General features: G+C 40.4%; 1 protein-coding gene across 2 annotated transcripts in view; it reads right to left on the bottom strand.

Annotated features, from left to right (window-relative positions):
- SEL1L3 (SEL1L family member 3) overlaps positions 1–25,055 on the bottom strand; it is a 37,007-nt gene extending 11,952 nt beyond the window's left edge. Inside the window, exons 1-15 of one of the 2 annotated variants that reach the window (XM_055720788.1) lie at positions 24,749–25,055; positions 19,993–20,560; positions 18,298–18,424; positions 15,572–15,693; positions 14,042–14,157; positions 11,581–11,636; positions 10,434–10,566; positions 9,706–9,838; positions 8,813–8,959; positions 8,183–8,385; positions 6,452–6,631; positions 5,192–5,311; positions 4,451–4,591; positions 3,304–3,366; positions 947–1,123 (exon numbers count right to left, since the gene is read on the bottom strand). In XM_055720788.1, coding sequence (XP_055576763.1) covers positions 947–1,123; positions 3,304–3,366; positions 4,451–4,591; positions 5,192–5,311; positions 6,452–6,631; positions 8,183–8,385; positions 8,813–8,959; positions 9,706–9,838; positions 10,434–10,566; positions 11,581–11,636; positions 14,042–14,157; positions 15,572–15,693; positions 18,298–18,424; positions 19,993–20,560; positions 24,749–24,814 — 2,352 coding nt within the window. In that variant the 5' untranslated portion in view covers positions 24,815–25,055. Of the gene's footprint in view, positions 1–946; positions 1,124–3,303; positions 3,367–4,450; positions 4,592–5,191; positions 5,312–6,451; positions 6,632–8,182; positions 8,389–8,812; positions 8,960–9,705; positions 9,839–10,433; positions 10,567–11,580; positions 11,637–14,041; positions 14,158–15,571; positions 15,694–18,297; positions 18,425–19,992; positions 20,561–24,748 lie in introns of both variants that reach the window. The other variant, XM_055720725.1, reaches the window with a different exon arrangement.
- Between the last annotated feature and the right edge of the window lie 303 nt (positions 25,056–25,358).

Raw genomic sequence — 25,358 nt, 5'->3', positions numbered from 1 at the left:
CCATCACAGCCATAACATACGCCTCCTTGCCCATAGCTTTGGTAAATAAAGAAGCCTGAGCACTTTTAGGTGTACTCTTATAATCAGTCCACCCTGAAAGGTGTTTTGGTCCCTCAGGAAGGAAAATGCATTTGCCGAATGCACATGTTGGTGAGTGCTGCTGCTGTTGGCAGCAGATATGCTCACTGTCTGGAGTATATCCGGATCTCAGAACCCACAAGCCATGCTGGAAACATCTTTTAGCTCCAATCACAAGGTCTTCTTGCATCTATTACAGCTTGCCTCACTATGTGCTGTTGGCTGTAAACTCTCTAGTTATTTAAAAGAAATATAACTTGAGTAGACCCTTCCTATTAGGGGAAAATTAATTCTGCACATGTCACTGAGAAAAGTTAATAAATGTACTGTCACAGAAAGACAAACCAAAATATTGCGGTCTACCAGGAGTGTATTAAATAGTTACATTTGCAAGTAGTTACATTGGCTTGAAGGTCTCTCACTGTAGTTGTGACAGTCTCAGAAGCTATGTGAATGTAGTTCACAAGCTCAAGGACAAGGTTCTGCTGCTTTCATCTATTGTGGAAAGCATCCTTTACCTACTTTCCATTCTAAAACTGAGAGATACCAAAAGGATCACACGATGTGAGAGCATACATTATCCTGCCTGCTGTCTCTGGAAGGAGGAAAGCAGAGGCAGTCCCTGGAGCTAAACCTGCACCTGCTTTGTTTCTAAATTAAAGGAACACAAACACACACATAAGTATGACTGAGATATTTGAGTAACATCTCTCTCTAAGCAATCTGACTGAATTCCCCAGTAACACCCTTCTTTGTGATAGAAGTATCAAAATCCAACTCAGAGTGAACACAGCGGTCTCGAAAATGAAGCAAAAACTTCTAAACTGGGCCCTAATGTAAGAAATAGTACTATTAAATATTTACTCACTTGATTTCTACCAGGTACTCCAGGGTAAATCCCATCTAAATAAAGGACACCAAGGTTGTACGATGCATCTGGATTCCCCAATTCTTCAGCAATTAACCAGTGTTCAGCTGCTTTTCTGTAGTCTCTTTTAAAATTGTGGTAGTACCATCCCAATCCATTCACTGCCTGGGGCAAGCCCTTAGGGAAGGAGAAGAGCAGTCTCACGTCACACATTTGATTCTGCTTTGGGTCACTTTGCAATTCCAACCTGCTGCTTGACTTTGGGTGCTCTCGTAACCTTGTCTATATATTCTAGATGTCTGGCAGACAGATCCAGCCGAAATTACACTGATCTGGGACTAAGGGACGTAAAGATTTGCTGGCTTTTTTTCACACTATTCTCCCTCCTGACCTCGTAGCGAGAACCAGGAATAAGACTCCAGTGCTGTCTTACTCTATAGTCTTAGCCATGTCTGCATTCAGATTTGTACTTGTTGACAACAAAAAACTGCAACTGTTTTTCTTGTTTCCTCTGCAAAGCCAAAACAGGACACCTATTCTTGAATAGGTGTCAGAACCTGGTTGACAGCGCTAGCAATCAAAAACCCCACTTCTTTTAAATCAGAACTTTTCCCTAAGCATAAACAGGAAGCAATGAACACAAGTTTGTGATGCTGTTTTCAAAATGTATTTGACCAACATCATACAGATCTGCTTAAGATAGTGCTACATGCCATCATACAGTTGCATCTTTGCATCAATAATTATGGATCAAGAGGAAAAAATCTTCCTGGACAGTTTTTATTTTGGTTGCAATGAGTTACCATCTCCTTGCCTAAACTGGTGGATCATATGGTGGCTGTAAGTATGCCAGCAGTTCAAATTAGTCTGTACCAATGAATATGAACATGCTATTTAGTCCTATTTTATAATGTATGTTTAAATAGCAACCATGCCAGATCAGTGACATAAGGTAAAAGCCACCTAAGGAATCTCAGTGCAGAAACACAAGTTATTTGCTTGCTACTGTTGCCTTCTGTGCTGAACAGTGGTCTCCTGTAATTTGTGTAGACAGAACTGCACACTACTGGCACTTACAAAGGCCCTCTGGAACATTATCCCTTTTTTCTTTCAGATTTAAAGAGTGTTACTAACCCATTAAAAGGCAAAAGCAGTTAAACTTTTCAATAATTGTATTTTTGTACAGGAGCATAAAAACATAAGTATCTGGGTTCAAGGAGAGTGAGGAAATTGTTATCTCCAGGATGCTTCCTGGAATCGGTTCCTCAGATCCTGAGTCAAGTGAATTTTGATCACACTGTGAAAGCCACTCAGTTTATTCAAGCCTTTCCCAAACAGGCAGTAGAAGAGGTAGTCTCTCCTCTTTCAAAGGAAAGACAGAACAGGCACAATTCTTTTCTGATGGTGCTCAGCAGTGAAGTCCTACTGTCCCTTGTCAGTAATTTAACTAGTTCTGGTTCTAAGAGCTAGTAAGGTATTAAAGGTCTAGGTACTCTTTTACTTTTATACTTAGGACCAGATCATGGCCTGGCTAATCTGACTGACTGTACTAGATTATTAAATGGAGCAAGGCTCCTCTTCTTTGTGGCACCTGTCAATGTTTCCCCATGCTATGGAAAAAACCAGAAGGCTTTGGGACATCAAGGTCTCCTCTCTGAAGCAGAGAACAGCTGGCCTAAGAAAGGACATGCAGTCTTTTTCCAGTCACCAGCATCCCCTGGAGGAGCATTAACTCTGTGCAGAGAGAAGTAGCCGTAAACCACCACAGCTCAGGGGGGTTGGACAGGAAGCCACCACTCTGCCTTCAGCTCCTGAAGGCTGCAGGAGTGCACCATCACTCTGTGCAGATTGTGGAAGTACAATCCAGACCTCAGCTGTTGCTCTTTCTCATTCACATTGCACCTTAAAGATGCTCTGTTATTATAGTGAAGCCTGCTGGCATGGATTTTCAAAGATGGCAGTTATCTCTACCTGTCTGGAAAGATCACCATGTCAAAAGCTCAAGCCTATAAAAAATATACCTAGTATGGTCTAGAGGAAAATGCTTAGGAATATGAGGCAAAAACATACTCCTGGAACAACTATTCACTCTCTAATCACTTAACTATCATCAAGTTCCAAAAGATCTAAGTAGAGAGAATTACTTTTCTTCCACAAAAATTTTGGCTGAGTGGCCATTCAAGTAGTCTAGTCTCTCAATTTGGGGGAAAAAGGCTTTCACCATTCATGGTGATGACATTGGGAGAAGCAACCAGTATTTACACAGAATTATAGTAACAGGCATTTTATATAAATCAGTTCATTATTATTAGCACCTGGTATATGACTTTTACAATAAAGTATTTATTACATTTTACCTTGGCGGCTGCTTTCTTCATCAATTCCAAAGCCAGTTTTGTGTTCTTTTTCACACCTTGGCCCTAGGAAACGGATATATGAAACAATCATTGTTTACAAATACAGAATACAGGCTAACGAAAATTCACACATAAAATGCATTTTAACAGTGATACTATTATTTACTAGGTGTTACTCAGCTTTAAACAGCTACAACAACAACAATAAAGTTTTGTGCTTATCCTTCATTCACAGCTCTACAAAGACTAGGAAGAATTACTTCACCAGTCAATCCAAGTGATTTTTATGGGTAAATAATATCACAGATCTTTAATTTTTGGCAGCTAAGGAAGAATTAGTAGCATTCGAAGGTGCATAGATTGTCCACAATTTGGCAAGGAGTAAGAACTCTCAGCTTTCCTGAAAAAGGATGTCAGAGTGTCTCCAGAGGAAGTACACAGATGTCATGCTAATGTTGTCCATATCAATTAATTCTGGACATGGGTCAAACAGACCATGGGTGCTCAAAATTAACACAAGCAAAACTTAAGCAAGCATTTTGTAGAGGACAGCCCATCCATTCCATCAAAAGAATGAGATGAAGACCTAACAGTTCTTCACTAATATATCTAACCTTTAGTACCGTTGAATGTCTTATGGGTGACACTGCTCAGCTGATACAACTTATTTAACCCAGGTTACGCTTGAGTGTAGCCACTGCTGTCTACTGCTTCTAGCAGGGAAAAACTAACTGTATGCAGACTTTAATTCCTACTAAAAAAAAATTCCCAGAGATCTAATAAATGGAGTTCTAAGAAAGGACTGAACTTTCACCTGCATTTCTACACCAAGGCCTCTACCTACTAGTTGGTTAGATTTTTGAGGTGACAAGCCATTATACAGAATTAGGATCTACAATTTATGTGGTATTTTGGTCCTGAATCTGGCTAGCAACAAAGTGACTAAACTGCTTTTAACTTGCTCTTTTTAAAATTTTTGTGTGTAACTGGTAAAAGTCAACCTTAGCTTCATAACTATTGATTGATTTTCAAAGACAAATCTAAAAGCACTTGTATACACTCTCACAGTGTGTCACTGCAGGTAACTTACAAACATTCATGTCATAGGAATGTTTTTTTAGAAGTTAAAATACGAAACATGACTTACCTTAAATAACACAATGGCATAATCATATATTAACACTGGATCTTCTGTTTCTATTGCACCCTTTGCGTACCATTCTATTGCAGCTTCAGGATTTTTTGCCACTCCTTGTTGGCCCCAAAACAGCATCTGAGCCAACCGTTGCTAAAAGAAAACATAAACGCTAATGTTATAAATGCTAGTATTGAGACTGGAATTGCAGGAGCAGGCTTTTGCAGGCTCAAATGGATTTTAAATACGTGAGGAAAATAGTTAAATGTCCTCAACAGTCTGAAAACAATTGGTTATCAAGAATATTCAGAGGGCTTCCCAGTGGTGAAATATACTGACATTAAATCTACAGTAGGGTTATTTTTTACAGTTGTCAGTTCCATGAAAGTCTGTCTTGATTTAAGTGCAGAGGTAAGTGATAAAGGCAGACTTTGATGCATGCACATGGCTCAGTGTTATTGGTCTCAGATCAGCAGCAATAACTGTACCGTGTCAAATACAAACCCAGTGAAAACGATCAGAGAAGGGGGTCGCTAAGTCTTGACAACTCTTCCCTTTTGCCTTGCATCATTGTTATAGCTTTTTACACAGTCACTGGATATTATCAGACAGAAACATGGGAAATAGAAGCAATTCTGGGTAGAAAGAGAAAAAGTCTATCCACTTCACTCTCCTCTACAACTTTCTTAGAAAGTCAGATGTACATACAACACGTGTATAAAATCAAGAAAAGGGAGGTGTACCACTTTATACCTGTGCAGCTGCATTTCCTCTTGTTGCTTCATGTTTTAACCACATAAAGACATCACCGTTTTCTTTTGTTTGAGCTTTTAGGAGTTCATCATCCATCAGCCTTATAGGTTCAACAAATGCCTGAAGAGTAGGTGAACACAAAAAAATGATTACACAATGAATTCATACATCTGCCAACAAAATGAAAATGTTGCCCGTTTCCTGTTTAACCCTAAAAATTCATTATCATTCTGGGTTTTAGAATTCTCACTACTCCTCTGTTGGCCAGTGAATTAAGAACCATCCTTACATCTGATGTAAAAAACATTTGTTGCCTCATTACAGTACAAAACTCTTAAGTCCGCTCTACACTGAGAAGATATGCCAAGGTGTCAACAACTGAAAAAAACCACCCACCACCTTTGTAGTTTTAAATGCACTTAATGGCAAAGAAGTTCTTTTAACCTTTTAAGGCTTTTTAGTTCCTGTAGAAATCTCTCTTAAAAGATAAAAAAAAAGGCTGGCAGAAAGCTTGATGAAGACCTGCCCTACAGCACTTTTATCTAGGTGGCTATCTACTGATTTTTAGTTCTTCAGCAATCAAAATATCTCTTTTTTTTTTTTTTTTTGTACAATAATCTTTCTTCCTGATAAGCCAGGATCCTAGTACTAGCCTACCTTCAGTATTCTTCACAGATAAAAGTTGTGTTACCTCCTGTTTAGCAGCTTATTCTAAAAGAATTTAACTGTAAACTTTATCTCATCAGATACCTATTTAACAGCCAAATCCTTACATTTGATTATAGGAAAGGTGTGAGTATGGAAAGAACAATTCATCTTTTACATGAACTTCATGATGGCTGGCTACTGAAACAGTGGATCGGTTGCTTAATAAACACATCAAATTATATTAATAATTAAAAATCTCAGTGAGGAATTAGGGCCCAAGAATAAGACCTAGACTTTACTGAAAGATACTCATGTGGACAATTCTGAGGATTTGAGCCTAACTTTGATTTGGTTTCCCCCTTGCTAAGAAACAGAGTAATGATATTTACATATAATTTGGGGGATTTCGTAACAATCATAGAATGGTTTGGGTTAGAAGTGACCTTTAAAGATGATTTAGTCCAACACCCCTGCCATGGGCAGGCACACCAATCAGATGAGCTAACATTTGTAAATCAAGACAGAAACGTTCTAGCTACATAATTAATATGAAAATTAATGAAAATATGAAAAGTCATAGAAAAGAAATTTAGATCCGTTTATAATTCTTACCTGTTCCCCTTTTATAGTGTGTTGATCCAATGATGTCTTTATTGCAATATTACTGTAATAAGCATAGGACAGCTCCAAATCAACTGGATAGTTATTAACGCCTTGGTAGTGTTTATAGCCAAGATTCATTACAGCAAGTCTCTCATTCCCCTGAGTGCCAACCAAACTATACAGCAGTCCCTGGCAAAAATCAACAGACATAAACAAGAGTGAATTCACTGCACATCTCACAAGTTTAGCGCTTTGGTGGAGATTCATAGGGAACAGTGTTCATACTGGTAGCTGACATACTAGCTATACCATGTAAAGAGTTACAAAATCAAGCACTGCCCTAAAGTCATTAAAATGCCTTCTATATGTATAGAAAGATTGGAAAGAAAAAATGGAATCTCTAAATACTTTTCAAGTATCGCAGTTACTCTGCCACCACTAAGGGTGCTACAAATTTTCATGCTACTTTATTATAGTGTTAATTATGCTCTGACAGTTTTTATATTCAGCAGTGACTTAACTAGTCTCACTGATGCCAACTGGAGTTTTTGCACTGAATTCAGTGGAAACATATGGAAGTTAACAAACAGCACTTGAAAATCTCACCCCAAGGATCTGACAGGACTAGAAGGATGGGACTTGTGGCTGACAAGGTTTCAGCACAAAGCTCCCTTGAGATAGTAATTGGTGCTGGAAATAGTTGAGGTACTGCAAATTTGCCAAAACCATTTTCAGCACTATTATTTTTCACCTGCACAGTAATAAAACAGTAGTATTCCATTTGCATGGGATATTAAATTATTTCCTACACTATCTGAAGCGGAACCAGTAATAAAATTACTTCGTCTCCATAATTAGCGCTAGGTATACTTCATAATTAGGGTACAAAAAAGGCTCCTGTCTAAGGTTTCTTGTGTTTGAAAAACTGCAGTGAGCTTGGTCTCAGACTGGCCTCTGAGGAGAAGTTCTGATTTAGCATCCTGTAACCACATTAGGCAGATCTGCTATTCTTTATGAGCATTTTATATTACACTATTATATCACAATTAAATACACATTGGCAATTTCAGTATAGCCCTCTTCCAGTGATAAATAAATGCTTCCACTTTATTTGACCTTGCAATGGAATCACATGGAAACATTTCAGTTATTTGCAACCTAACTAAAAGGTCAGGAGTTTATATGCTCTGCAGTTGCTCAGCTGAAGCATGGTCAGTTTTTTTCCAAAATAAAACTGTTCTACTTTGCTTACCTGTAAACCTCTGACCATAATATACTCAGCACCACATTTTTGCACACTGTAAAATGGGACTTCTTTCCTGAACGTACTGTGCAACCTTTCCACTTTAGGACATTTGCCTGATGTGAGACATTTTCCATACCCATCTACAAATGACTGTGGGTGATTCTGCGGTTATTACTTCATCCTACCATCTCAGTGACTGAGAAAAGCATTACGTTCCCTGCTTTTCACTTTACCACCATTTTTAGGTCTTACTATAGTATTGATTTCCTTGTTCTGGATGAGCAGGATAAAGATTCCCACAATCAGGAGTTCATAAAGACTTCACTGCCACTGGGCTTTTTAAGAGTAGGTGTTTTGGGGAATCCCTTCAACTACAGCCTAGATCTGGGGGCCATTTCACATTTTTAAATTCAATTGATCATAAATCCATTCCATTTCTAAATTGCCTTTAAAGGTAATTTCACGGACGTAACCAAGCATATTAAATACTCTACCTTTGTATGATCGACAGGCACACCTAGCCCTGTTTCAAATATAACTGCAAGAAAATAAGAAGCCTTATGGTATCCACAACAACTTGAATCCACCAAGAGAGGAACAGAGAAGCCCATATTGCTGAGGCCATCAGCGCTGGACAGACCCTTTGCAACCTTCTCAAATATCCTCCGGCCAACTTCTAGAACTGTATCACTTCCATCTTCTAACACCAAAAATAAAACATAGGACACACAGTTATTGCAAGAGTTAAAATCAGGAATGGATCTCCCCTCCTTAATTTAATGGGACTGAGACAGATTTTGTTATTTCTCACACTGAATGTTATTCTCAATACAGACAACCAAAATTCCTGGAGATAAAAGGTACTATTGAATAAGAGGAGTGAATAAAAATCCAGAAGACCATCTCAAAGTAACTAACCACTAAAAGCATAAGGATATCTCTATTTCCTTCTACAAAATAAGCCATCCCTCATTTGCAGCACAACATATAAGTCACATGACACTCCTTTACTAAGTTAGCTGATATGAACAAAAATGTGTAAAACAAACTGAAGTCAAAGCATACTAACTTAAATGACATATAATATGGAGTTGTTTAAGAACAATAAAATAAAATATGATTACCATCTGCAGCACTGAAATCCATCTCTTGTAACAGTTTGAACAAAGTGTGGTACTTTTCCCTGAGCTCTTTTCCCCACATGAAGGCATCACATTTAGATTTTTCTCCATAGTTGTGAATCAGCTCCAAATAATAGTTTTCACAGTAACCTAGAGAAAACAACATATTTAAGACATGAAAGCTGACTTGGCTGGTCTTTAAAATAAGCTTTTGGTAGAAAAAAAGATGTTTCTAGGGTAAACTAAAAATTCATGGACAAGATGAACACATCCTTAACAAAAAGTAGTGCTAAAAACTCATACAGCTAGCACAGACCAGTTACAAATAGGTAAGATTTTTTCTACTCTCCTCCATACTCCGGTCACAATGTATGCAATCAAATTCCAATTGGAAACATAAGCTAGTTTTCAGCACACACAACCTATGTTACTCTTCCTTCACTACAGTAGTTGCTTTGGTATATACCTGTCAATTACTGTACATTAGGCAACTGTGGCAGAGACATTCTAGAAAAAATCACCCATTTTGGGGAAAGGGCTTAAAATACGTGTGCCTTTAGGGTCATTTGGGAATGAAATGGAGGAAAGGCAATCAAATAGCTTACATGTAAGCTTGAAAGTGTTTCTTTGTCCCTTTATACACCTGTCTTACTAGAGAAGAGCTACCAAGAACATGATTTAAGTCTGTATTCCATGGCACAAAAGTCTTTGCAGGGACAAACCCATAGTTTTAGATACCAGTAACAAGGCTAAACTTTTCAAATTGCCTTTTTTTCTTGTTATGGCTGAATTTAAGTTTACTTTTGGTGACTGTTATCCAGATTCTGGTAAAAGGAAAGAAAACAGGTCTCCAAAGATGACAGTTTAAAATTCATACATCACAGATCAACACTTACGATTTCTTTGTGCTTTTTCACCTTGCCTTACAATGTATCTGTACTCATAAACAATTTCTCGAATGTCCATACATCTCTCATAGTAGAGTTCAATTTGTTCCACTGTTTCTTTATCATGAAGAGGGTTAGAAATCTATAAAAAGGCAAATCATAGATAAATGGCATCTACAGTACCTGTTGTTGCCTGTGCTTGGGTAGAAAGAAGTGTTGTAGGCAAATAAAACCAGGAAACATTGTTTACTACGATCAGCTTCTCTGGCACATCATGTTAATGTGCCAGGCAACCTGATGCTGGCCACAATAGACTATGACTTTAAACAGTCAGCATAATCCAAGAAACCATGGATGAACTTCCCAAACTGACCAAGTCTACATGACTTTTACCACCAATTTCAACAAAACCATAAATTAATCACATGTTCAATACTGTATCATCAAAAAGTCTGGGAAACAAAGCAACACTGAAAATAAATCCTTACTTAAATACAGATTCAGGAACATTGCTTTACATACTTGCTTCTATAAGTCTTATCTTTTAGCCTTTTAAGTGATAACTAACATTCCTAGATTTCAGCAGAACATGATCATATTTCGGTTATATATTCCCAAGTACTATTATGCTTCATAGCAAGTCTATCACTTGCTAAGAGCTTGAGTTAAAACAAAATAAAATACAGCCATAGCTGGCTGCTAATATTTAAACATTTCCAAATACTGCTTTTGTTTACCTGTTCTGTTTCCAACACATTGAGACGATAGTATATCACAGGTCCAAAGAATGCTTCAATACCATTTACATATCCACTGCCTCCAAGAACAAAGTATCCGGCAGTGTCATCATAATAGAAAACTTCCCTAAAACTTGAACATGAAAGAAAAGTCAGCTGGCTATCAAAAGGTACTATGAAAGAAAAAAAACACACCAAAATTTGTATCTCAGAATTTCCATAACTGACAGCCTTAAAGTCACTGCCAGTATTTTTTGCTTTTCTCGTCTGTTTACTCTCAAAATCTACTCTGCAATTTAGTGTGATAAATTCTGGAGTATTTTTAACAAATCCCTTGTCTACAAGCATATTAAACCAGCAGGGTGTTTTATTTTTCTGACCTGTAGGTATCTTCTGGTGTTTTATGCATCATTACACAACCTCAAAATTTTCAGCTCCACCCCTCCCTTGTATTTTCTAAAACTGGCATATGAAAATGTAAGTTATCTGTCTCTTAGAGTTACTATGTGTAAGTTTACAATTTCTGGGTAACCACAACAGAGAAGGTATAACACTTAAGTCTGCCATGCAATTTACTGTTACATAGTTTCCATATTAAAAAGTGTTTTTTTAAATTATTTGCACAAGAGTGAGTCAATCTTAAATTACAGGGAAAGAGAACAATTAAAGAGCCATTTAAAAAAATTATTCAGTTGCTTAGAGTAAAGGATAGAGGAAGAACATTTCTGGTAGAAATTTTGCTCTCTACCTAAGCAAAGCAGGAAACAATTTCACTGGTGAAATCCTAGCTCTCTCACAGCAACAGCAAAACTTCTCTTGACTTCAGTAAGACCAAGACTTCTTTTGAAGACTGATCCTAATGCCACTGACCTTCCAACCATTTTTTATGGAGGGTTATCAGACTCCAGTGCTAGATCATGCAGCATGTTAACTCAACTAGCTCACGGCATTAACAAAATTATTCAGCTCATGCTCCATGTAAACATAGTAATGAAAACTGGTTTTGAAAGCATAGACTGGAAGAATACTACAGATACTCTGAAAATCGTTTGGAATCTCAGTTACAAACTTGTGCTCTCCTTCTCCCATTTTCCATATCTGAACACATATACACATATTAGTCAACAAAAGGGAAAACGCTGCTTACGTAAAAGACTGATGATGATGTCTTTTCAAATTCTTCCCAACACTGCTTACTTCTATCTAAAATAACATAAAATATTAATTATAATAAACAAAATATTAGAAGGTATATTTATTAATCCATTTCAACTAGTTCAGAAGATTACAGCTGCAGCTTGTTGCATCTCCTCTGCACTAAAGAGGGTATATGTCAGAAGAGGTTAATGGAAAGCATTGGCACTGGTCTGTCCTGGCCAACCATGAGCAACAAAAAATAGCAAAAGTAGTACACGTTTCCTACTTCAGCTGTTTCTTTCCTGTGTTGAGTTATAAGACATCTGTACTTTGCTGAAGCTTTTACTCTTCTTGCACCTTCAGATGCTCTTAAAATCTGGCTCTTAATTTCTTGATGCCTAATTTCCCAACCTTCCCTAATTTATCTATTTTATCTCAAGTCATGCTGGACTAAATGTATCTCGATGGAAGTGAAATAATCATACAACCACAGAATCATTTAGCTTGAAAAAGACCTTTAAGATCATCAAGCTCAATCCTTAACCTAACACTGCCAAGTCCACTACTAAACCATGTCCCTAAGTGCCACATCTACACATCTTTTAAATACTCTCAGGGATGGTGACTCAACCACTTCCCTGGGCAGCCTGCTCCAATGTTTGGTAACCTCTCCAGTGAAGAATTTTTTCCTAATACCCAATCTAAACCTCTTCTGGTGCAACTTGAGGCCATTTCCTCTCATCCTATCAGTTATTACCTGGGAGAAGAGACTGACATCCACCTGCAAACAACCTCTTTTCAAGTGGTCGTAGAGAGCAATAAGGTCTCTGCTGAGCCTCCTTTTCTCCAGGCTAAACAACCCCAGCTCCGTCAGCCACTCCTCACAAGACTTGTTCTCTAGATCCTTCACTAGCTTTGTTGCCCTTCTTTGGACACAAAGTGCCTAAATAAGGAGACTCTTCTGTACCTTTTGAGGTTGTAGCATTTAAAAACATACTACAGGAAGAAGTGTTAGTAAGATGGAACCAAACCACAGCTTTATCTGTTCCAGAGAATGGCTCCAAGTACTAAAATGTTTTTAGGTTCGGTCCTACTTCCTCTTCTGTCCACAAGAGTGCTCATTAAACTCTTCCTGGCCCTCTTACTTTGTCCAGAAGTGGAAATTTATTGACCACAGGTTTTATCTCACACCTGAATAAATTCACTCTGCTCTCAATGAGAATATTTTCCTTAATCTAATTGTACAAATTTCCAAAAGGTCAAGACTAATATATCCTGTATCAATATTTACAGGAACTTTCACATTTGTACCTGAAGCTGAGCTTCAAAACCCATAGGGCATTCCCTTTCCCACGAACTAAAATTATTTCTACAATTTAAACAAGCAGAAAAAGACAGTTCTGATGCTATAAAACACTTTTTTCATTTTTCCTTTTAACAATATATTTAAAAGCATATGATATTAAAAGTAAATACACATTTCTACCCTATTTTCTTGCAAGACAATCAGTCTGCTCACCACTTACATACTTAAAAACAGTGGGGTGCAAAAGGAACCACAGTAGTTTAGTCTGTACATTGCTCTCTCAGTAAAACATTGTTTCAGCTTTACCAGTAATTTATCTCATACTTTAAATTTACTTAGTTGTTCTTGCCATTAATTAGCAATTATTTTTACAATTCAGTATGTAATCTATTCAACCATTTTCAAGAAGAAAGAAGTTGAGAAATAGAAGACTAAGGTTTTTTATTATTTTCACACCCTAATATCATAGTAGCTGGAGGTTCAGAGAACTTTGGCAGGGAGCCTGCATTTTCAGTGCTGCTTTTGGAAGGTTCTGTGAAAAAACAATTGTGATTTATTAAAATGTAAATTACTTATCTACTACAGAGGGATACTGTAATATTTTTTGGTCTTATAAAGGTAGGTAATCCTATGTCACTTTGTCAAATGTGCAAAACTTCGAAACTGCACATGCCTCCCTGTTAGCTAACACATCTAGGCAAGAGGCATGGTACCGTACAGGAGACCAGACATGTAAATTCTCATATCAGAACGGTAAAAACACCTAAGCCTCCAAGTGCAAAGTCCCTCAGAGCTTTTCACACCATGTAACTTCAAGTATTTAGACAAGGTATCTAAGCAAGGAGTACTGGCTGCCTGTAAAGTCAACAGTCTCTAGAGAGCAACAGTGTACACGAACATAGCCACCGAATACACAGTAATTCTAAGTAAATTAATACACAGAATTAAGATAATTCTCTTATCTTAAGCATCTAAGTTGATTTCCCTAAGTTGGATGGTCTGAACATCTCCCAACAATTTCTAGTTTTACATTTCATTCTTTCGCTATGTAAGCATGTACAAATTATAGTATTTCTGTCTTTCTCAGCTGTTAAGGGGTTTGTCAAAGGCATAATCAAATTAGACACATCTCAGTCGTGAACCTCTAATTCAGTAGCGCGCATACCTGTCCGCCCTTAAAAGAAAGATCCAGTCGAAACCACTGCTTGAGAGGAAGGCTGAAGCTAGTTTTCACTGCAAGGTCATCTCCTCTCATGAGGTGCATCTGAATATGCACATAACCTGACAGCAAAAAAAGGAAGAAAAAGGAAATAAACACCACAGAAATATCAACATTAAGAATGGGGTTCCTAATGTATTAGTTATAGCACTTCTGTCTTCTTCATCCTCTTCACTACCAACAGAGATCTGGGCACTCGCCAAGCCATACATCAGCTCTCTCAGAATCCCAGGGAAACTTGCTCCACATTTCAGTTACACATCTTGGATGCTAATGCCCAGGCTCCCACATTAAACCACAGACTCAAAACCAACTGTCTGAGGGATAAACACACTAAACGTATGGCAGACAGGGAGGGTGCCACAGTTGATCTCAAACACCAGAAAGCAGACATGTCTTGCAGCAAACAGCAGAGCAGACTACGGTGTCTACTCAGTGCTAAACGGATAGCACGTGAGGATGCAATGATCAAGTACAAGATGACTCTACCCTCCGATACTTGGACCTGCAGAAGCTAGTCTCATGGTTTGAGCTCTTAAGACCAGAACAGATTATTATGATAATTTAGTCTAAGGCTGAGAATAAAACTGGCCCTAAAACCCCTCAAAGCAAATCTTGCATCAAGGTGATAACTTCCAAACAAACTGCTATTTTTGTTTGTTCTTCAAAGAAAAAATCCAGTTTATAATGGATAGATTAATTACCTAGATTGGTTACAAGACAGAAAAAAAACAGAAATAGCAAAAATAACAGAGAGGAAAAGATTAGTTACGAAACTTGCAAAGAAGGGGAAAAAATGTAATGTCTTATGAGAAAGCCAGGTGTGCACTTTTAAAACTCTGCACACTTATTTCCTCTATGAGCCAGCCAGTCAGCTCCCAGCTGCTGAATTTCACTACCAAGAGGCTGAAGAGTCAGTCACCTTCTGGCAGGAATATTTCTCTGCTGCAAGTGTTGCTAGACTAAGACAGTCCTACCGCTTAACTTTTTTTTGGATAGGGAAACAGACTGTGCTTCTTGCTACATTACTATTGCAATATAGGCAAGACCTTGAATCATTTGGACCTTTTCTGAGGCTATTTCAAATTTTCAAAAATTTTCATGTAGTACATATACAAGAATTGAGACCAAGACTAAAATAATACTTCAATAATAATAACAGATGTTGTTCATTGAGATAAGATTGTTTAATCCCGGTGTATGTTCCTGACCTGTAAGATCCAGTCTATTCTCCTAACAAAGCAGACATTTCCTGAAGTTAGACAAGACCAGATGCTATGCAACTATTTCTCAGTTTTACCCTTTTAATTTAGTAGCTACTTTCCTATTGAGACACTATCATCAAAATAAAGCATTTTGCCAGGGCTCAGTTTCAGAAAATAGGTCTGATAATATAATGATCAGTGTTATTCCTAGGCACAGATCTATAAAGACTATATTAGACCCCTTCTGAAGGCCGTTAAGAATACCCCTTACCTTCCTCATTTAGAAATACAGCAGGAGTACTATACATTTCTTTCGGATCAATAAAATAGAGTATACCACACAGATCCTTTTCACAGTGATGGAGTAAATATAGCCAGATTGAAACAGTGAACCTGCAGGAGCAAAAACAAACAAAAAAATCCACTCCTGATGAGAACTCTCCCTATATCATTTGAAAAGCATGCATTTCACTTTAACTTAGCAAACCTTTCTCACACATGTGATCTTCAGAACAGAACACATCCTCTGCAGTGAAAACCTTCAGAGCAACCGTACTTAAGACTCTCGGATCTGTGATCTCCTTTTAACTGTGCACTTCAGTGGTAACAGCATGAGAGGAGAGTAAGAGAGTGTTATCTGAATCAATTCCAGAACTCTGGGTCAGAGCTACTACCAGATCCCACATCAATAGGGAACTGAAAACACAACTGAGACAACTCGGAGCCAACCTCCCGCATGCAGGCTACAGTACAAAATCCCCAGATGCATGGTGATCTTGATTGTTGAAGCCAGTGAAAAGTAAGCTGTGTCATCTACACTAAATGCCAACTGTGAAAATGTGCTTGGGAGAAGCATTTAAAAATGAATCCAGCCTCTGAGTAGTGCCGATATGAATAGCTGTCACGGAGCTATCGTGGGATACATAAAGGTGAAGCTTGTGCAAACTCTGGAGCACTGCAAAGTAGAAAACTGAAGACCCAACAATGTTATCTACTTAGAAATTTCTGTACAAAGCTGGCTGGCTGAGGCACTAAAAGCAGAATTTATACCACAGTATCTAATTTTAAGGAGCTCCTCTGTGCCAGACCAAGTCTGCTTCAGTGCTTGTAACAGACACTTGACCACTTATTTCCATAACATTTCTGTATCAGTTAGGCCAATGCTGAATGCCTTTGAAAACCATAGCTCCAATGTACAACCCAGCAAAGCATTATGATTATTATCATATCAGATAAAGAAGTTCTCTTTTCTTAGTGACTTTTAGGAGGAAATATTATTAGTATTTTCTATTTCTATAATTAAGAAAAAAGTCAATATTTGTTTATACTACTTTAGAACTGTGTCAACTTGCCTTGCTTCTCTCTCAAGAAGTTGCTGAACACAGAGTATGTGGTATCCTTTCCTAAACTAAACCAGGTATAGGTCTGAAAGCCTAACACCTGCTTACAAAAAAAATGCAAGGGTGGTGAAGTTTTCCCCAATACAGTCTACACCTTAAATATCTAATAACACCATATCCTTCAGAGATGGCACAAGGGTGAGGTGGAAGGGTCTGTAAATCACAATCACTTGTACACTGATTGTTACGACCTACATGCAAACACTGTGTTTCCAGAAATACTGCTGGTAGCTACCTCAAATGACTATTGTCAGTCTGCAGACGTCTGTCTTTACAAATCCCTGACTGAAGTCAAACAAGTAACTTCAATTAGGTCCATCTGCTTCTGTTGACCTTTTGGTGCAGCGGGGAACCACCACTCACATACAGAATGCTGAAGGGAAGCTCTCTTCCCCTTCTTAACAGAGCTACTCCAGGTTGTCATGCAACCACAACACACAAGCAACTCTTAATGTTAACCCTGCAGACACCACCTGAAGGCAAGAGAGGGTGGAACTGTGTGGAACAGGTAAAGAGCTGCATAAATTCATGCCATATATTCTCAAGCAGAGCTTGAGTAGTGCCTCAGTGCCAGAAGCAGAATGCAACTGTACTGTGAGCAAAGGGCAGCAGGCTGTGCAAACCAAGCTGTCACCCATCCTGAAGAGGCCAGGAGCTAAAAATTGCTCTGTACTTATGACTTCAGAGCTATAGTTTGAGGGCTAGTAATTTGTATGGAACCCACGCTATCTGGTAAGTCATCTTTGGCACTCTTCTTGTGGTCACAGGCCAAACGCAAACCAGCAGGCAAGTTCCAGTTCCTGTGATCATTTCCTATTTCTGTAATAATGTTGGCAGGCTAACAGCATCTGGTGGAAGGGAGATAAATTTTATATATATATATGTATTATATACACACACACACACTTTTTCCTCTAAAGTTGCAAAACATGACTGAAGATTTGTAACAGTTTTGGGAATGGGGAGAAGAGGAGAGAAAGATGATCTTCCCAGAGTGATTCCTCTGTAACTGAACAGTGTGCAGGGGCTAAGGAGAGTTTGTCCAGCTAGGAGAGTTTACACAGCAATGGTGGAAGAAAATAGCGTAAGCTCAAGTTTGAAGACTTACCTAGGCAGGGGGCTCCTATCCCTAAGGGCTTGTCAACTGCAAAATGAACTAGAGCCTGAATTTATAGGGAAAAAGCTGGTCCACATTGCTTGCCCTTGCAAGAAACCTGCACTTGGTCTGCAAACAACATTTGAAACACAGAAAACCCCAGGCTAGCTAGTCATGAGACAGCAGTCTGATTATGACAGCACATAACAGCTAACCCACCCTCCTATCTGTACCTAACCAGCTCCGTTACTCCTACTGTTGGTATCCCTTACACAGCACTGCACTAACACATAATATAAATATCTTTCTGAGGTTTAGATTAATCCTCTCCAAAACTGAAATCAGAGAACAGAATGAATTGCTAACTAGTTTCCTTTAGAGCTTTTTCTCAAATTAGTAGGCAGTATTCCTTTAATTTGTGGTATAGCCTATGAGTTTAAGGTCATTCTATAGCCTTCAACAATCAATTATAGCCTGCTTCAGTTATTTGCCTATACTTACATGGGATAATCAATCTGATGTCGTCTGACTGTCTCAAGTTCTCTGTTTTCAAATTGTTCAAATTTCTTCATGATTCCTGTCTTCTCCCCGCTGGAAGCGTAAATAAAGTTGAGAATCTGGACACCATCTGCAAAATAAAATCTTTCTTAATCTGCCAGGCAACAAGCATTGATAACTAATTAACTAACTCACACAGTCAAACATCTGAATCGTACAACAGATTAAAAATTAACACAAAACTTCAGTAAGTCCTTAAACACAAGTTTACTTGCTGTTATTAAATGCATTACAGTGTTGGACTGAATAACCCATGGAAAGTGAAATTAATTGACTTCCAGCTGGTATTAGAAGCAAGGAAAGAACAGACTCATTTCAACCTAAGATACTTCAAGAAAAGAATCAGTTAGTAAGGAAGAAATCTTGATTTATGTTATTTGGTTAAATCTCATCCTATCTTTGCTTATGCCTATGTAACATTACTCCACCAGCTCTTGGACTTGCTCTCCATTTTTAGCTCTGCAGTTTATACTATACGTATGGATAGACACCAATTCTGTTCTAAACTGATATGCATAATCCTGTAATAAATTTGATAAAGCCATTCCTGCTAAGAAACATGAAAAAGATCTTCAAAGCCATGACATGTTAACAGCTTTCCTAAAAAAAACTCCAAAACAACAAAAACCCAAAACACCAAAGCCCAAGCAAATTGTTACAAGCTCATTTTAAAAAATTAACTTGAATAAAATGTTATTTCCTCCTATTCACTGGTATACTGTTTTTATCTATAATATAACTAGAAAATACATAAGATGTTTCACACTGTTGTCAGAGATCACATGCTGTCTCCAACAAGTATTTTAGAAAGCCCCTGAAGGAAGCAACATCATTGCTTCCCTGTTTGTCTTCTCAGCCAATGTAGTGAAGATAAGTGATACAAATACCATTATAGGGGATTTTCTAGGAGACAACCCCTTAGAAGCAAATAACCTTTTTGCTTTTAGGTTCTGCTTTGAATGTAGACTGATGACAAAAATAATTGTCAGCAGGTGTAAAGCCAGATATAGGCAGACAGAAAAAAAATCAGAATTCTGAGAAAATCTAGTAAGCAGTTGTGAGTTTCAGTAATTTATACTGATGGCAAGACAGAGGGGTTTTTTTATTTAAAACTATTTATTTTTAAAACAAAAGTGTTTGCGCATAATGGTTTTGGGCAAAAAAGTGAAGTACTATGAAGTTTATTGCACTATAAAGACTTAAACATATGTTTCTGTGTGGCCATCATCTTAAGTAGACTACCTGTGTAAGAATTATGTATGTAAGAACTGCAGGACTGACCCTGAAATAACGCAGTAAGGGAGTGAACAACTCTCTCTGAAGACAAAGGAATGATGCCTGCTGACCTCAGTGGGTTTTAAATAAGTTGTTTGAATACGCTTAGAAAATAGAAGGCCATACTGCTGCAGATCTCCAGGCTGGCTGTGATGCAACAAGCCAGCTCTGAAGGACTTGATGGCATCAGTCATTTGCAGCTCTAACAGTTACAAAGCTTACATACTCAACAATGTTTGCCAAGCAAATCACTCTACATAACATTTACCTGTTTACTACAGGTATGTATTTTTTAACAGCTTACCAAAGATGTTATTTGGGTCCCATTAGTTTCTTTGTGGAAAAGAGTGACGTTACACCTACCACTTTCATGAGGGCACTGAGGTATCCTGTTTGCCTGGAGCATCCACAAATAGTCAGCACCCCACTGAAGACAAACTTTGTGATCCTTATATGGGCGTTCAAAAGGTGGAACTGCTTCTAAAAAGGTGTAGTTCTTGGCAACTGCATCCTGGTAGTCTTCGTTCTGCCCAACATCATAGCTGCTAACCGATTTGTGACTAATCCATGCATATAATATCACACTGTGCACTATTATTGAGTTTCTGATGATATAATCATCTCTGTAAACCATGATGCTCGGAAATTTCAAATGTACTTGTCGAGTTCTGCTAACATAAAGGTTCTTCTCATCCTTCCACCTCCTTCTATATACTGGTACACCAGTCCTGAACTCAGAGGAAGCTACTGCTTCCAAGTTAATGATACAAGGCTTAGAACATAAATACTGAACTGAAACCTCAGAATTGTTAAGAACTTTCTTTTCTAAAATGTTTAAATGAATAAAGTCCACATAATCCACATTTTGTCCAAACTGTGGGGTAACTGCTGTTGTCCGTGATGTCTCCTTTTCGAAGGACGGCACAAAATTCTGGAAAAAAACCCACAGAACACAACATTACCCAGAGAATCTAAGTTTACGTGATTACTAATATACTCACAGGACACTGTACAAGCAGAAGGTTTATATACCATACTTGAACTCAAAAAAACGGGGTTCATTCACATAGCAAGTAGATACGGATTGCTGGAGATCTACCATCAAGGTTTTAATGGTAACAACTCCCTTACATCAAGTTCTCAAAGTTACACATGCTTCTACAAACAAACTTTATTTACAGGGTGTATCCCTCAGCCCTTCTGCAAGTAGAATCCGGTCTAACATACTGACTCACAGGTCATGCTATTTACACATGCTCCTAGGATCAGGCCCAAAGAGTATATACTAAAATGTACCAACATTTATTAACCGTGTTGTTGTTCACTAGTACTGCCGCAGCCTGACGTTTCTATATCTTTTTTAAAAATTACCTAATTTTGTTACCTCTCATCAGGTACCTGAAGGGTAGAATAACAACTAAGGCAGGTCACAATGGTTTCCTGAGAATTAATTAATCTTCATGAAGTGTTTAGAAGCTTATTATTGAAATGTTCCTATCCTGGAGATGGACTTACAAAACTGAGCAGCAAGACCTCCAGGCAGCATTTGCTCAGCTTTTGCTCTCCACAGCTACATACATTAAAACATACTTGGAGATACATCAGGATTATCCTCCATGCTGAAGTTCTTGTCTCTAAGGCTTCCAACAGCTTCTTTTCTTTCTGCTCTGCAGTCAGCATCCGGCTTGATACACTGCCAAGGATACTGAGGATTACTCAGCTCAGAGGACCAGCCACCAGCACGGCACTTTTGCCATCTAAAATATTCAGAATTGTCACTTAGGACTACCAGAGAAGCTGGTCATTAAGATTGCTTAAAACGAGATCTGTCTTGGGTAACTTTTAACTTTGCTAAGTTTAAACAAATTGAACTGAAATTTATCTTGGATATCTGTATTGGACTGATGGCTTTTTCACTGTGATTATCGAAGTATTTAAAAGCCTCGGCCAAGTTGTTAGTACATTTCTAATTGGGTGCTGTGCACCTGGAGGACAAGACCTTGCCCATGATTCAATATGGGAATCAGTAAAAGTCCCTAATGATAAACTATTCCGCTTCATATTTCTTAAGAATTCTTAAGAATATGTTGACGCTCCTTGAGACCTATACTGAAAAAAACCATCAAGCCAGCAAAACCAGTGAAGATGCAAATATTAAGAGAAGTCAGAATGAAGTTTACCTATACTACTTTCTTGTTCCTATAGATGAAGATTTTGGATTTAACTATTGTGATCAAATGATGTTTTTTTCCCTGGAGCCCAGCCTCCTTAAAGGCACAGAAGAGCTCTACGGTGGCATGTGGAACACAGCTGTGTATAGAGGAGACTATTTACCCCAAGACCTTAACTTTGTTTAAGGCAGAAGCTGGAAGACATAACTGCATGGGGGAACTTCTGGATGAGAAAGCTGGATATCATTGCTAGCAGCTGGGTAACTCTAGATAACTAGATTTATTTAGTGTTCCTAGGTCTTTCTGAAATTGTCACTTAAACCCCTTTCCACACAAATAACCGAGTACTCTATCTTCTTGCGTCCAACAAGAGACACTAGAAGCCAGATGTGTAGCAATGCTGAACACTGATAAACATGTATAAGCACCAAGATATACAATTTGAACAAATAAAAATTCAAAACACAGTGTCAGTATCCAGGCTTTCTACAATAGGCAGTCTCTTCAGAGTGACAGACTTCCCCTCTGCCTTGTTTCCCATTCTATAAAATGAGTATTATAAAAACGATACATACTGAAGGGGCTAAAAAAGGAATAGTAATAGGAGGCTGGTGTCCATTAGAAAATTTACTACCATATCATGCACTAATACACACACACAAATACTGATATTAAAGTTGATGAGAGATCCTTAATTTTAATACTGATTTAATTATCTTTCAGAGCTTGACTTGGCAAAGATACTATTCTTTTACATTTCCTACATAATCCTTCTTTGGTTACAGATACCTCTAAAAGCATTACAAGCACATAGCAGCAACCACAAAGTATTCCAAACCTCTCCTACTTGATGGTTACCATTATTTCTTACATTTTTTTATCTTACAATAAAGAGTACTTGTAAACAGCTTAATCCTTGTGATATGGAGGCTGCGTCATGAGGAAGATAGCAATACATAATGAAAGCAATGCCATGTGGTTATCACAAAATGTAGAAGTCTACCAGGTAGATACTACAAAGCATTGGGGTACCACTGTGCGCTTACCACATACACACATTTACTGCGAAAATATACACAGCCAGCTCAGTTTCCTCAGGCGTTGATCCAATACAGAGATATAGGAGCTAGCCTCCAGCAAAGACAGTTTGGGTCTGGCACAGATCATTAACAAAGATGCAGCAGTGTGTGAAAGTGATCACTTGACTTCCAGCGAGCTGCAGAAATTTTGTGGTGGGGATCCCATGGTAGTAAGCTCTGCAACCCATAGCCAGTTCCTTGTAGAACAAACTCCATGATGTTCCTGAAGCACTTAAGCATGATGTGCCATGACCACTGCTGCATAAGGCTAGCTTCAGCCCTGTTGATCTTACCCCTTTCCCTTTAGTGCCTATTCTGTTCAATAGCTCCCACAGAATCACTCAAGAAACTTTTCTTTGTATTCTTTGGTGCCTGGGTATTAGTTGAGACAGGTGCTGCAAGAATGCGTGAAGAGCGTTTGGGTCTGCTGTTATATGACACCTAACAAACCCTTCAAAAGGCTCATCTCTCAAGGAGCACTGTGCAAAGACCCTGAGTGACGCCACACCGATGCAGCTGTGGCAGAGACCGCAGACCATAAGCTCCTCCAGACCATGGCTGACTCTGTTATCACTTGATTGCCTCTACACAGTGTTACCCAGCCCACCGCATAGCATATGTTATCTGGATGTTCCTACTCCGTGAGAAACCCTAGTTCTTTCCTCCCCATTACCTCAGACAATGCAGAGTTAATTGTGCATCACCTCCTACTACAGAGAGCAAGGATGAAAGGATTACACAATGAGTGTGATTATGAGATTTAAATATATAAGTTTCCAAGCCCAGCAAAGAGGCCAGCTATGCTGGATTAAAAACATTACCATAAACTAGGCAGTGCTCTACAAGACAGACACAGAGGCTTCACTATGTGGGGCAGCTTAACCACAAAAGGTTTTTTTCTTGATCTTTTACTTAAAACTCTCCGAATCTGAAGGAGTTAGCCCAAGTCATCCCATTGGATGCTGGTATAAAAATCCCTGTGGAAGGCAATCACAACAACTGGTAGGGAAGTGAAACTTTTCAGTAGTGTAATATTCCCGAAATGATAAGAAACTGCTCTTTCACTCACTGAAATAAGATCTCAGCAGGACCCTCCGTGAGTTCACCCCTGCAGAAATCCCACATAACCCTACGCAACTGCACCTGTTTGCACGAAGCCTGAAGATAACCGCAGTCCTGCACCGCGCCGTGAACACCTGCCACGTCACACCAGATTTTAACATGTGTGAGAAGGAGACACGCCAAAAAGGGTGTTGAGCTGCTCCCAGTCAGCATCACTATCGCACAGGCACACGAAAACTTTGACCGGAGTTTGTGTTTAGCAGCATGAAAGAGGAAAAAGTAGTTTCGCGGATGCCCCTAAAACGCAGTTGCTTCTGTGAGCCAGCGCAGCACCACACACGCGCACCTGTAAGCGATGTCAAAGCACCCCATTCCCTCCAGCCCTGCAGCTTCACGCCGCCTAGGGCGGAAAGCCTGTTAACGCTTAACGGCCCGACGCGCTCTAGCTCGGTAGGGCAGCGTAGCGCCGGGGGCTGGAGAGCGGGGAGCCGGGCCGGGCCGGACGCCCGCCAGGCTGGCTCCGAGAGGCGGCCCCGGGCCGGGCCAGGCGGCCGTCGCGGGCCGGGCCCGTCCCCCCGCTCCGGCGGCTGCGCGTCCCGCTCCGCCCTGAGCCTGCAGCCGGGCGGCCCCGCACCGGCCCCGCCGAGGAGCCGCGGGGTGCCGGGCAGCCCCCGCCCACGGGGCTCGGCGCTCACCCGGGGCCCGTCGCTCGCCCCGGGCCCTCGCCGCGGCCACCGTCTTCCGCCGCGACGGCCGCGGCGGGCAGGGCCGGGGCCCGGGGCAGGTGCGGGGCCGGCCGCCACTCACCGTGAGGAGGAGGAGCAGCAGGAGGGGGCGGCGGGGCGCGGCGGGGGGCTCGGCCGGGGTCCGCATGCTGCCGCCGGGGCGGCGCTGCCCAGCACGGCCGGGAGCGCGCGGCCGGCCCCGCCGACGGGGCTGCGGCAGATCCGGCTTCCTGGAGGAGGGGCCGCCGCCCGGGCGGGGCAGGGCCGGGCCGGGCCCCGCGCCGCAGGTGCGGAGCGGCCGGGTCGGGCTACACACGGGGGCCGAGCGCCCCTGGGGTGCCGAGCCCCCGGCCGCGCAGGGAGGCGCCCCACAGCCCCCCGCGCACGCCAGTACAGAGGCTCCGGGCGGGGCCCGGCGCAGGGCCACCGCCTCCCTCGCGGCGGCAGCGGGGCTCGGCAGCGGCTCCACCCGCCCTCGCCCCCACCCCGACGCCCCGGCCCCGCGCTGCCCGGGCGGCCCCCCGGCTCAGCTGGCCGGCTTAGGGCGGTAAGGCAGGGCCGCGCCCCCTGGCAGCTGCCGCTGCGGCGCGGCTGGCGCCGGGGCCGCCCGGGAGCTGCCGCCGTTCGCCGGTTCAGGCGCGACACGGGGAAGCGCGGCGGGCGTGGAACGGCCCCATCCCCGCCTCGCGGCG

Source organism: Falco cherrug, chromosome 1, assembly GCF_023634085.1.
Source record: "Falco cherrug isolate bFalChe1 chromosome 1, bFalChe1.pri, whole genome shotgun sequence".
In the NCBI taxonomy this organism is placed as follows: Eukaryota; Metazoa; Chordata; class Aves; order Falconiformes; family Falconidae; genus Falco; species Falco cherrug.
This window is presented reverse-complemented; position numbering and strand designations above follow the sequence as displayed.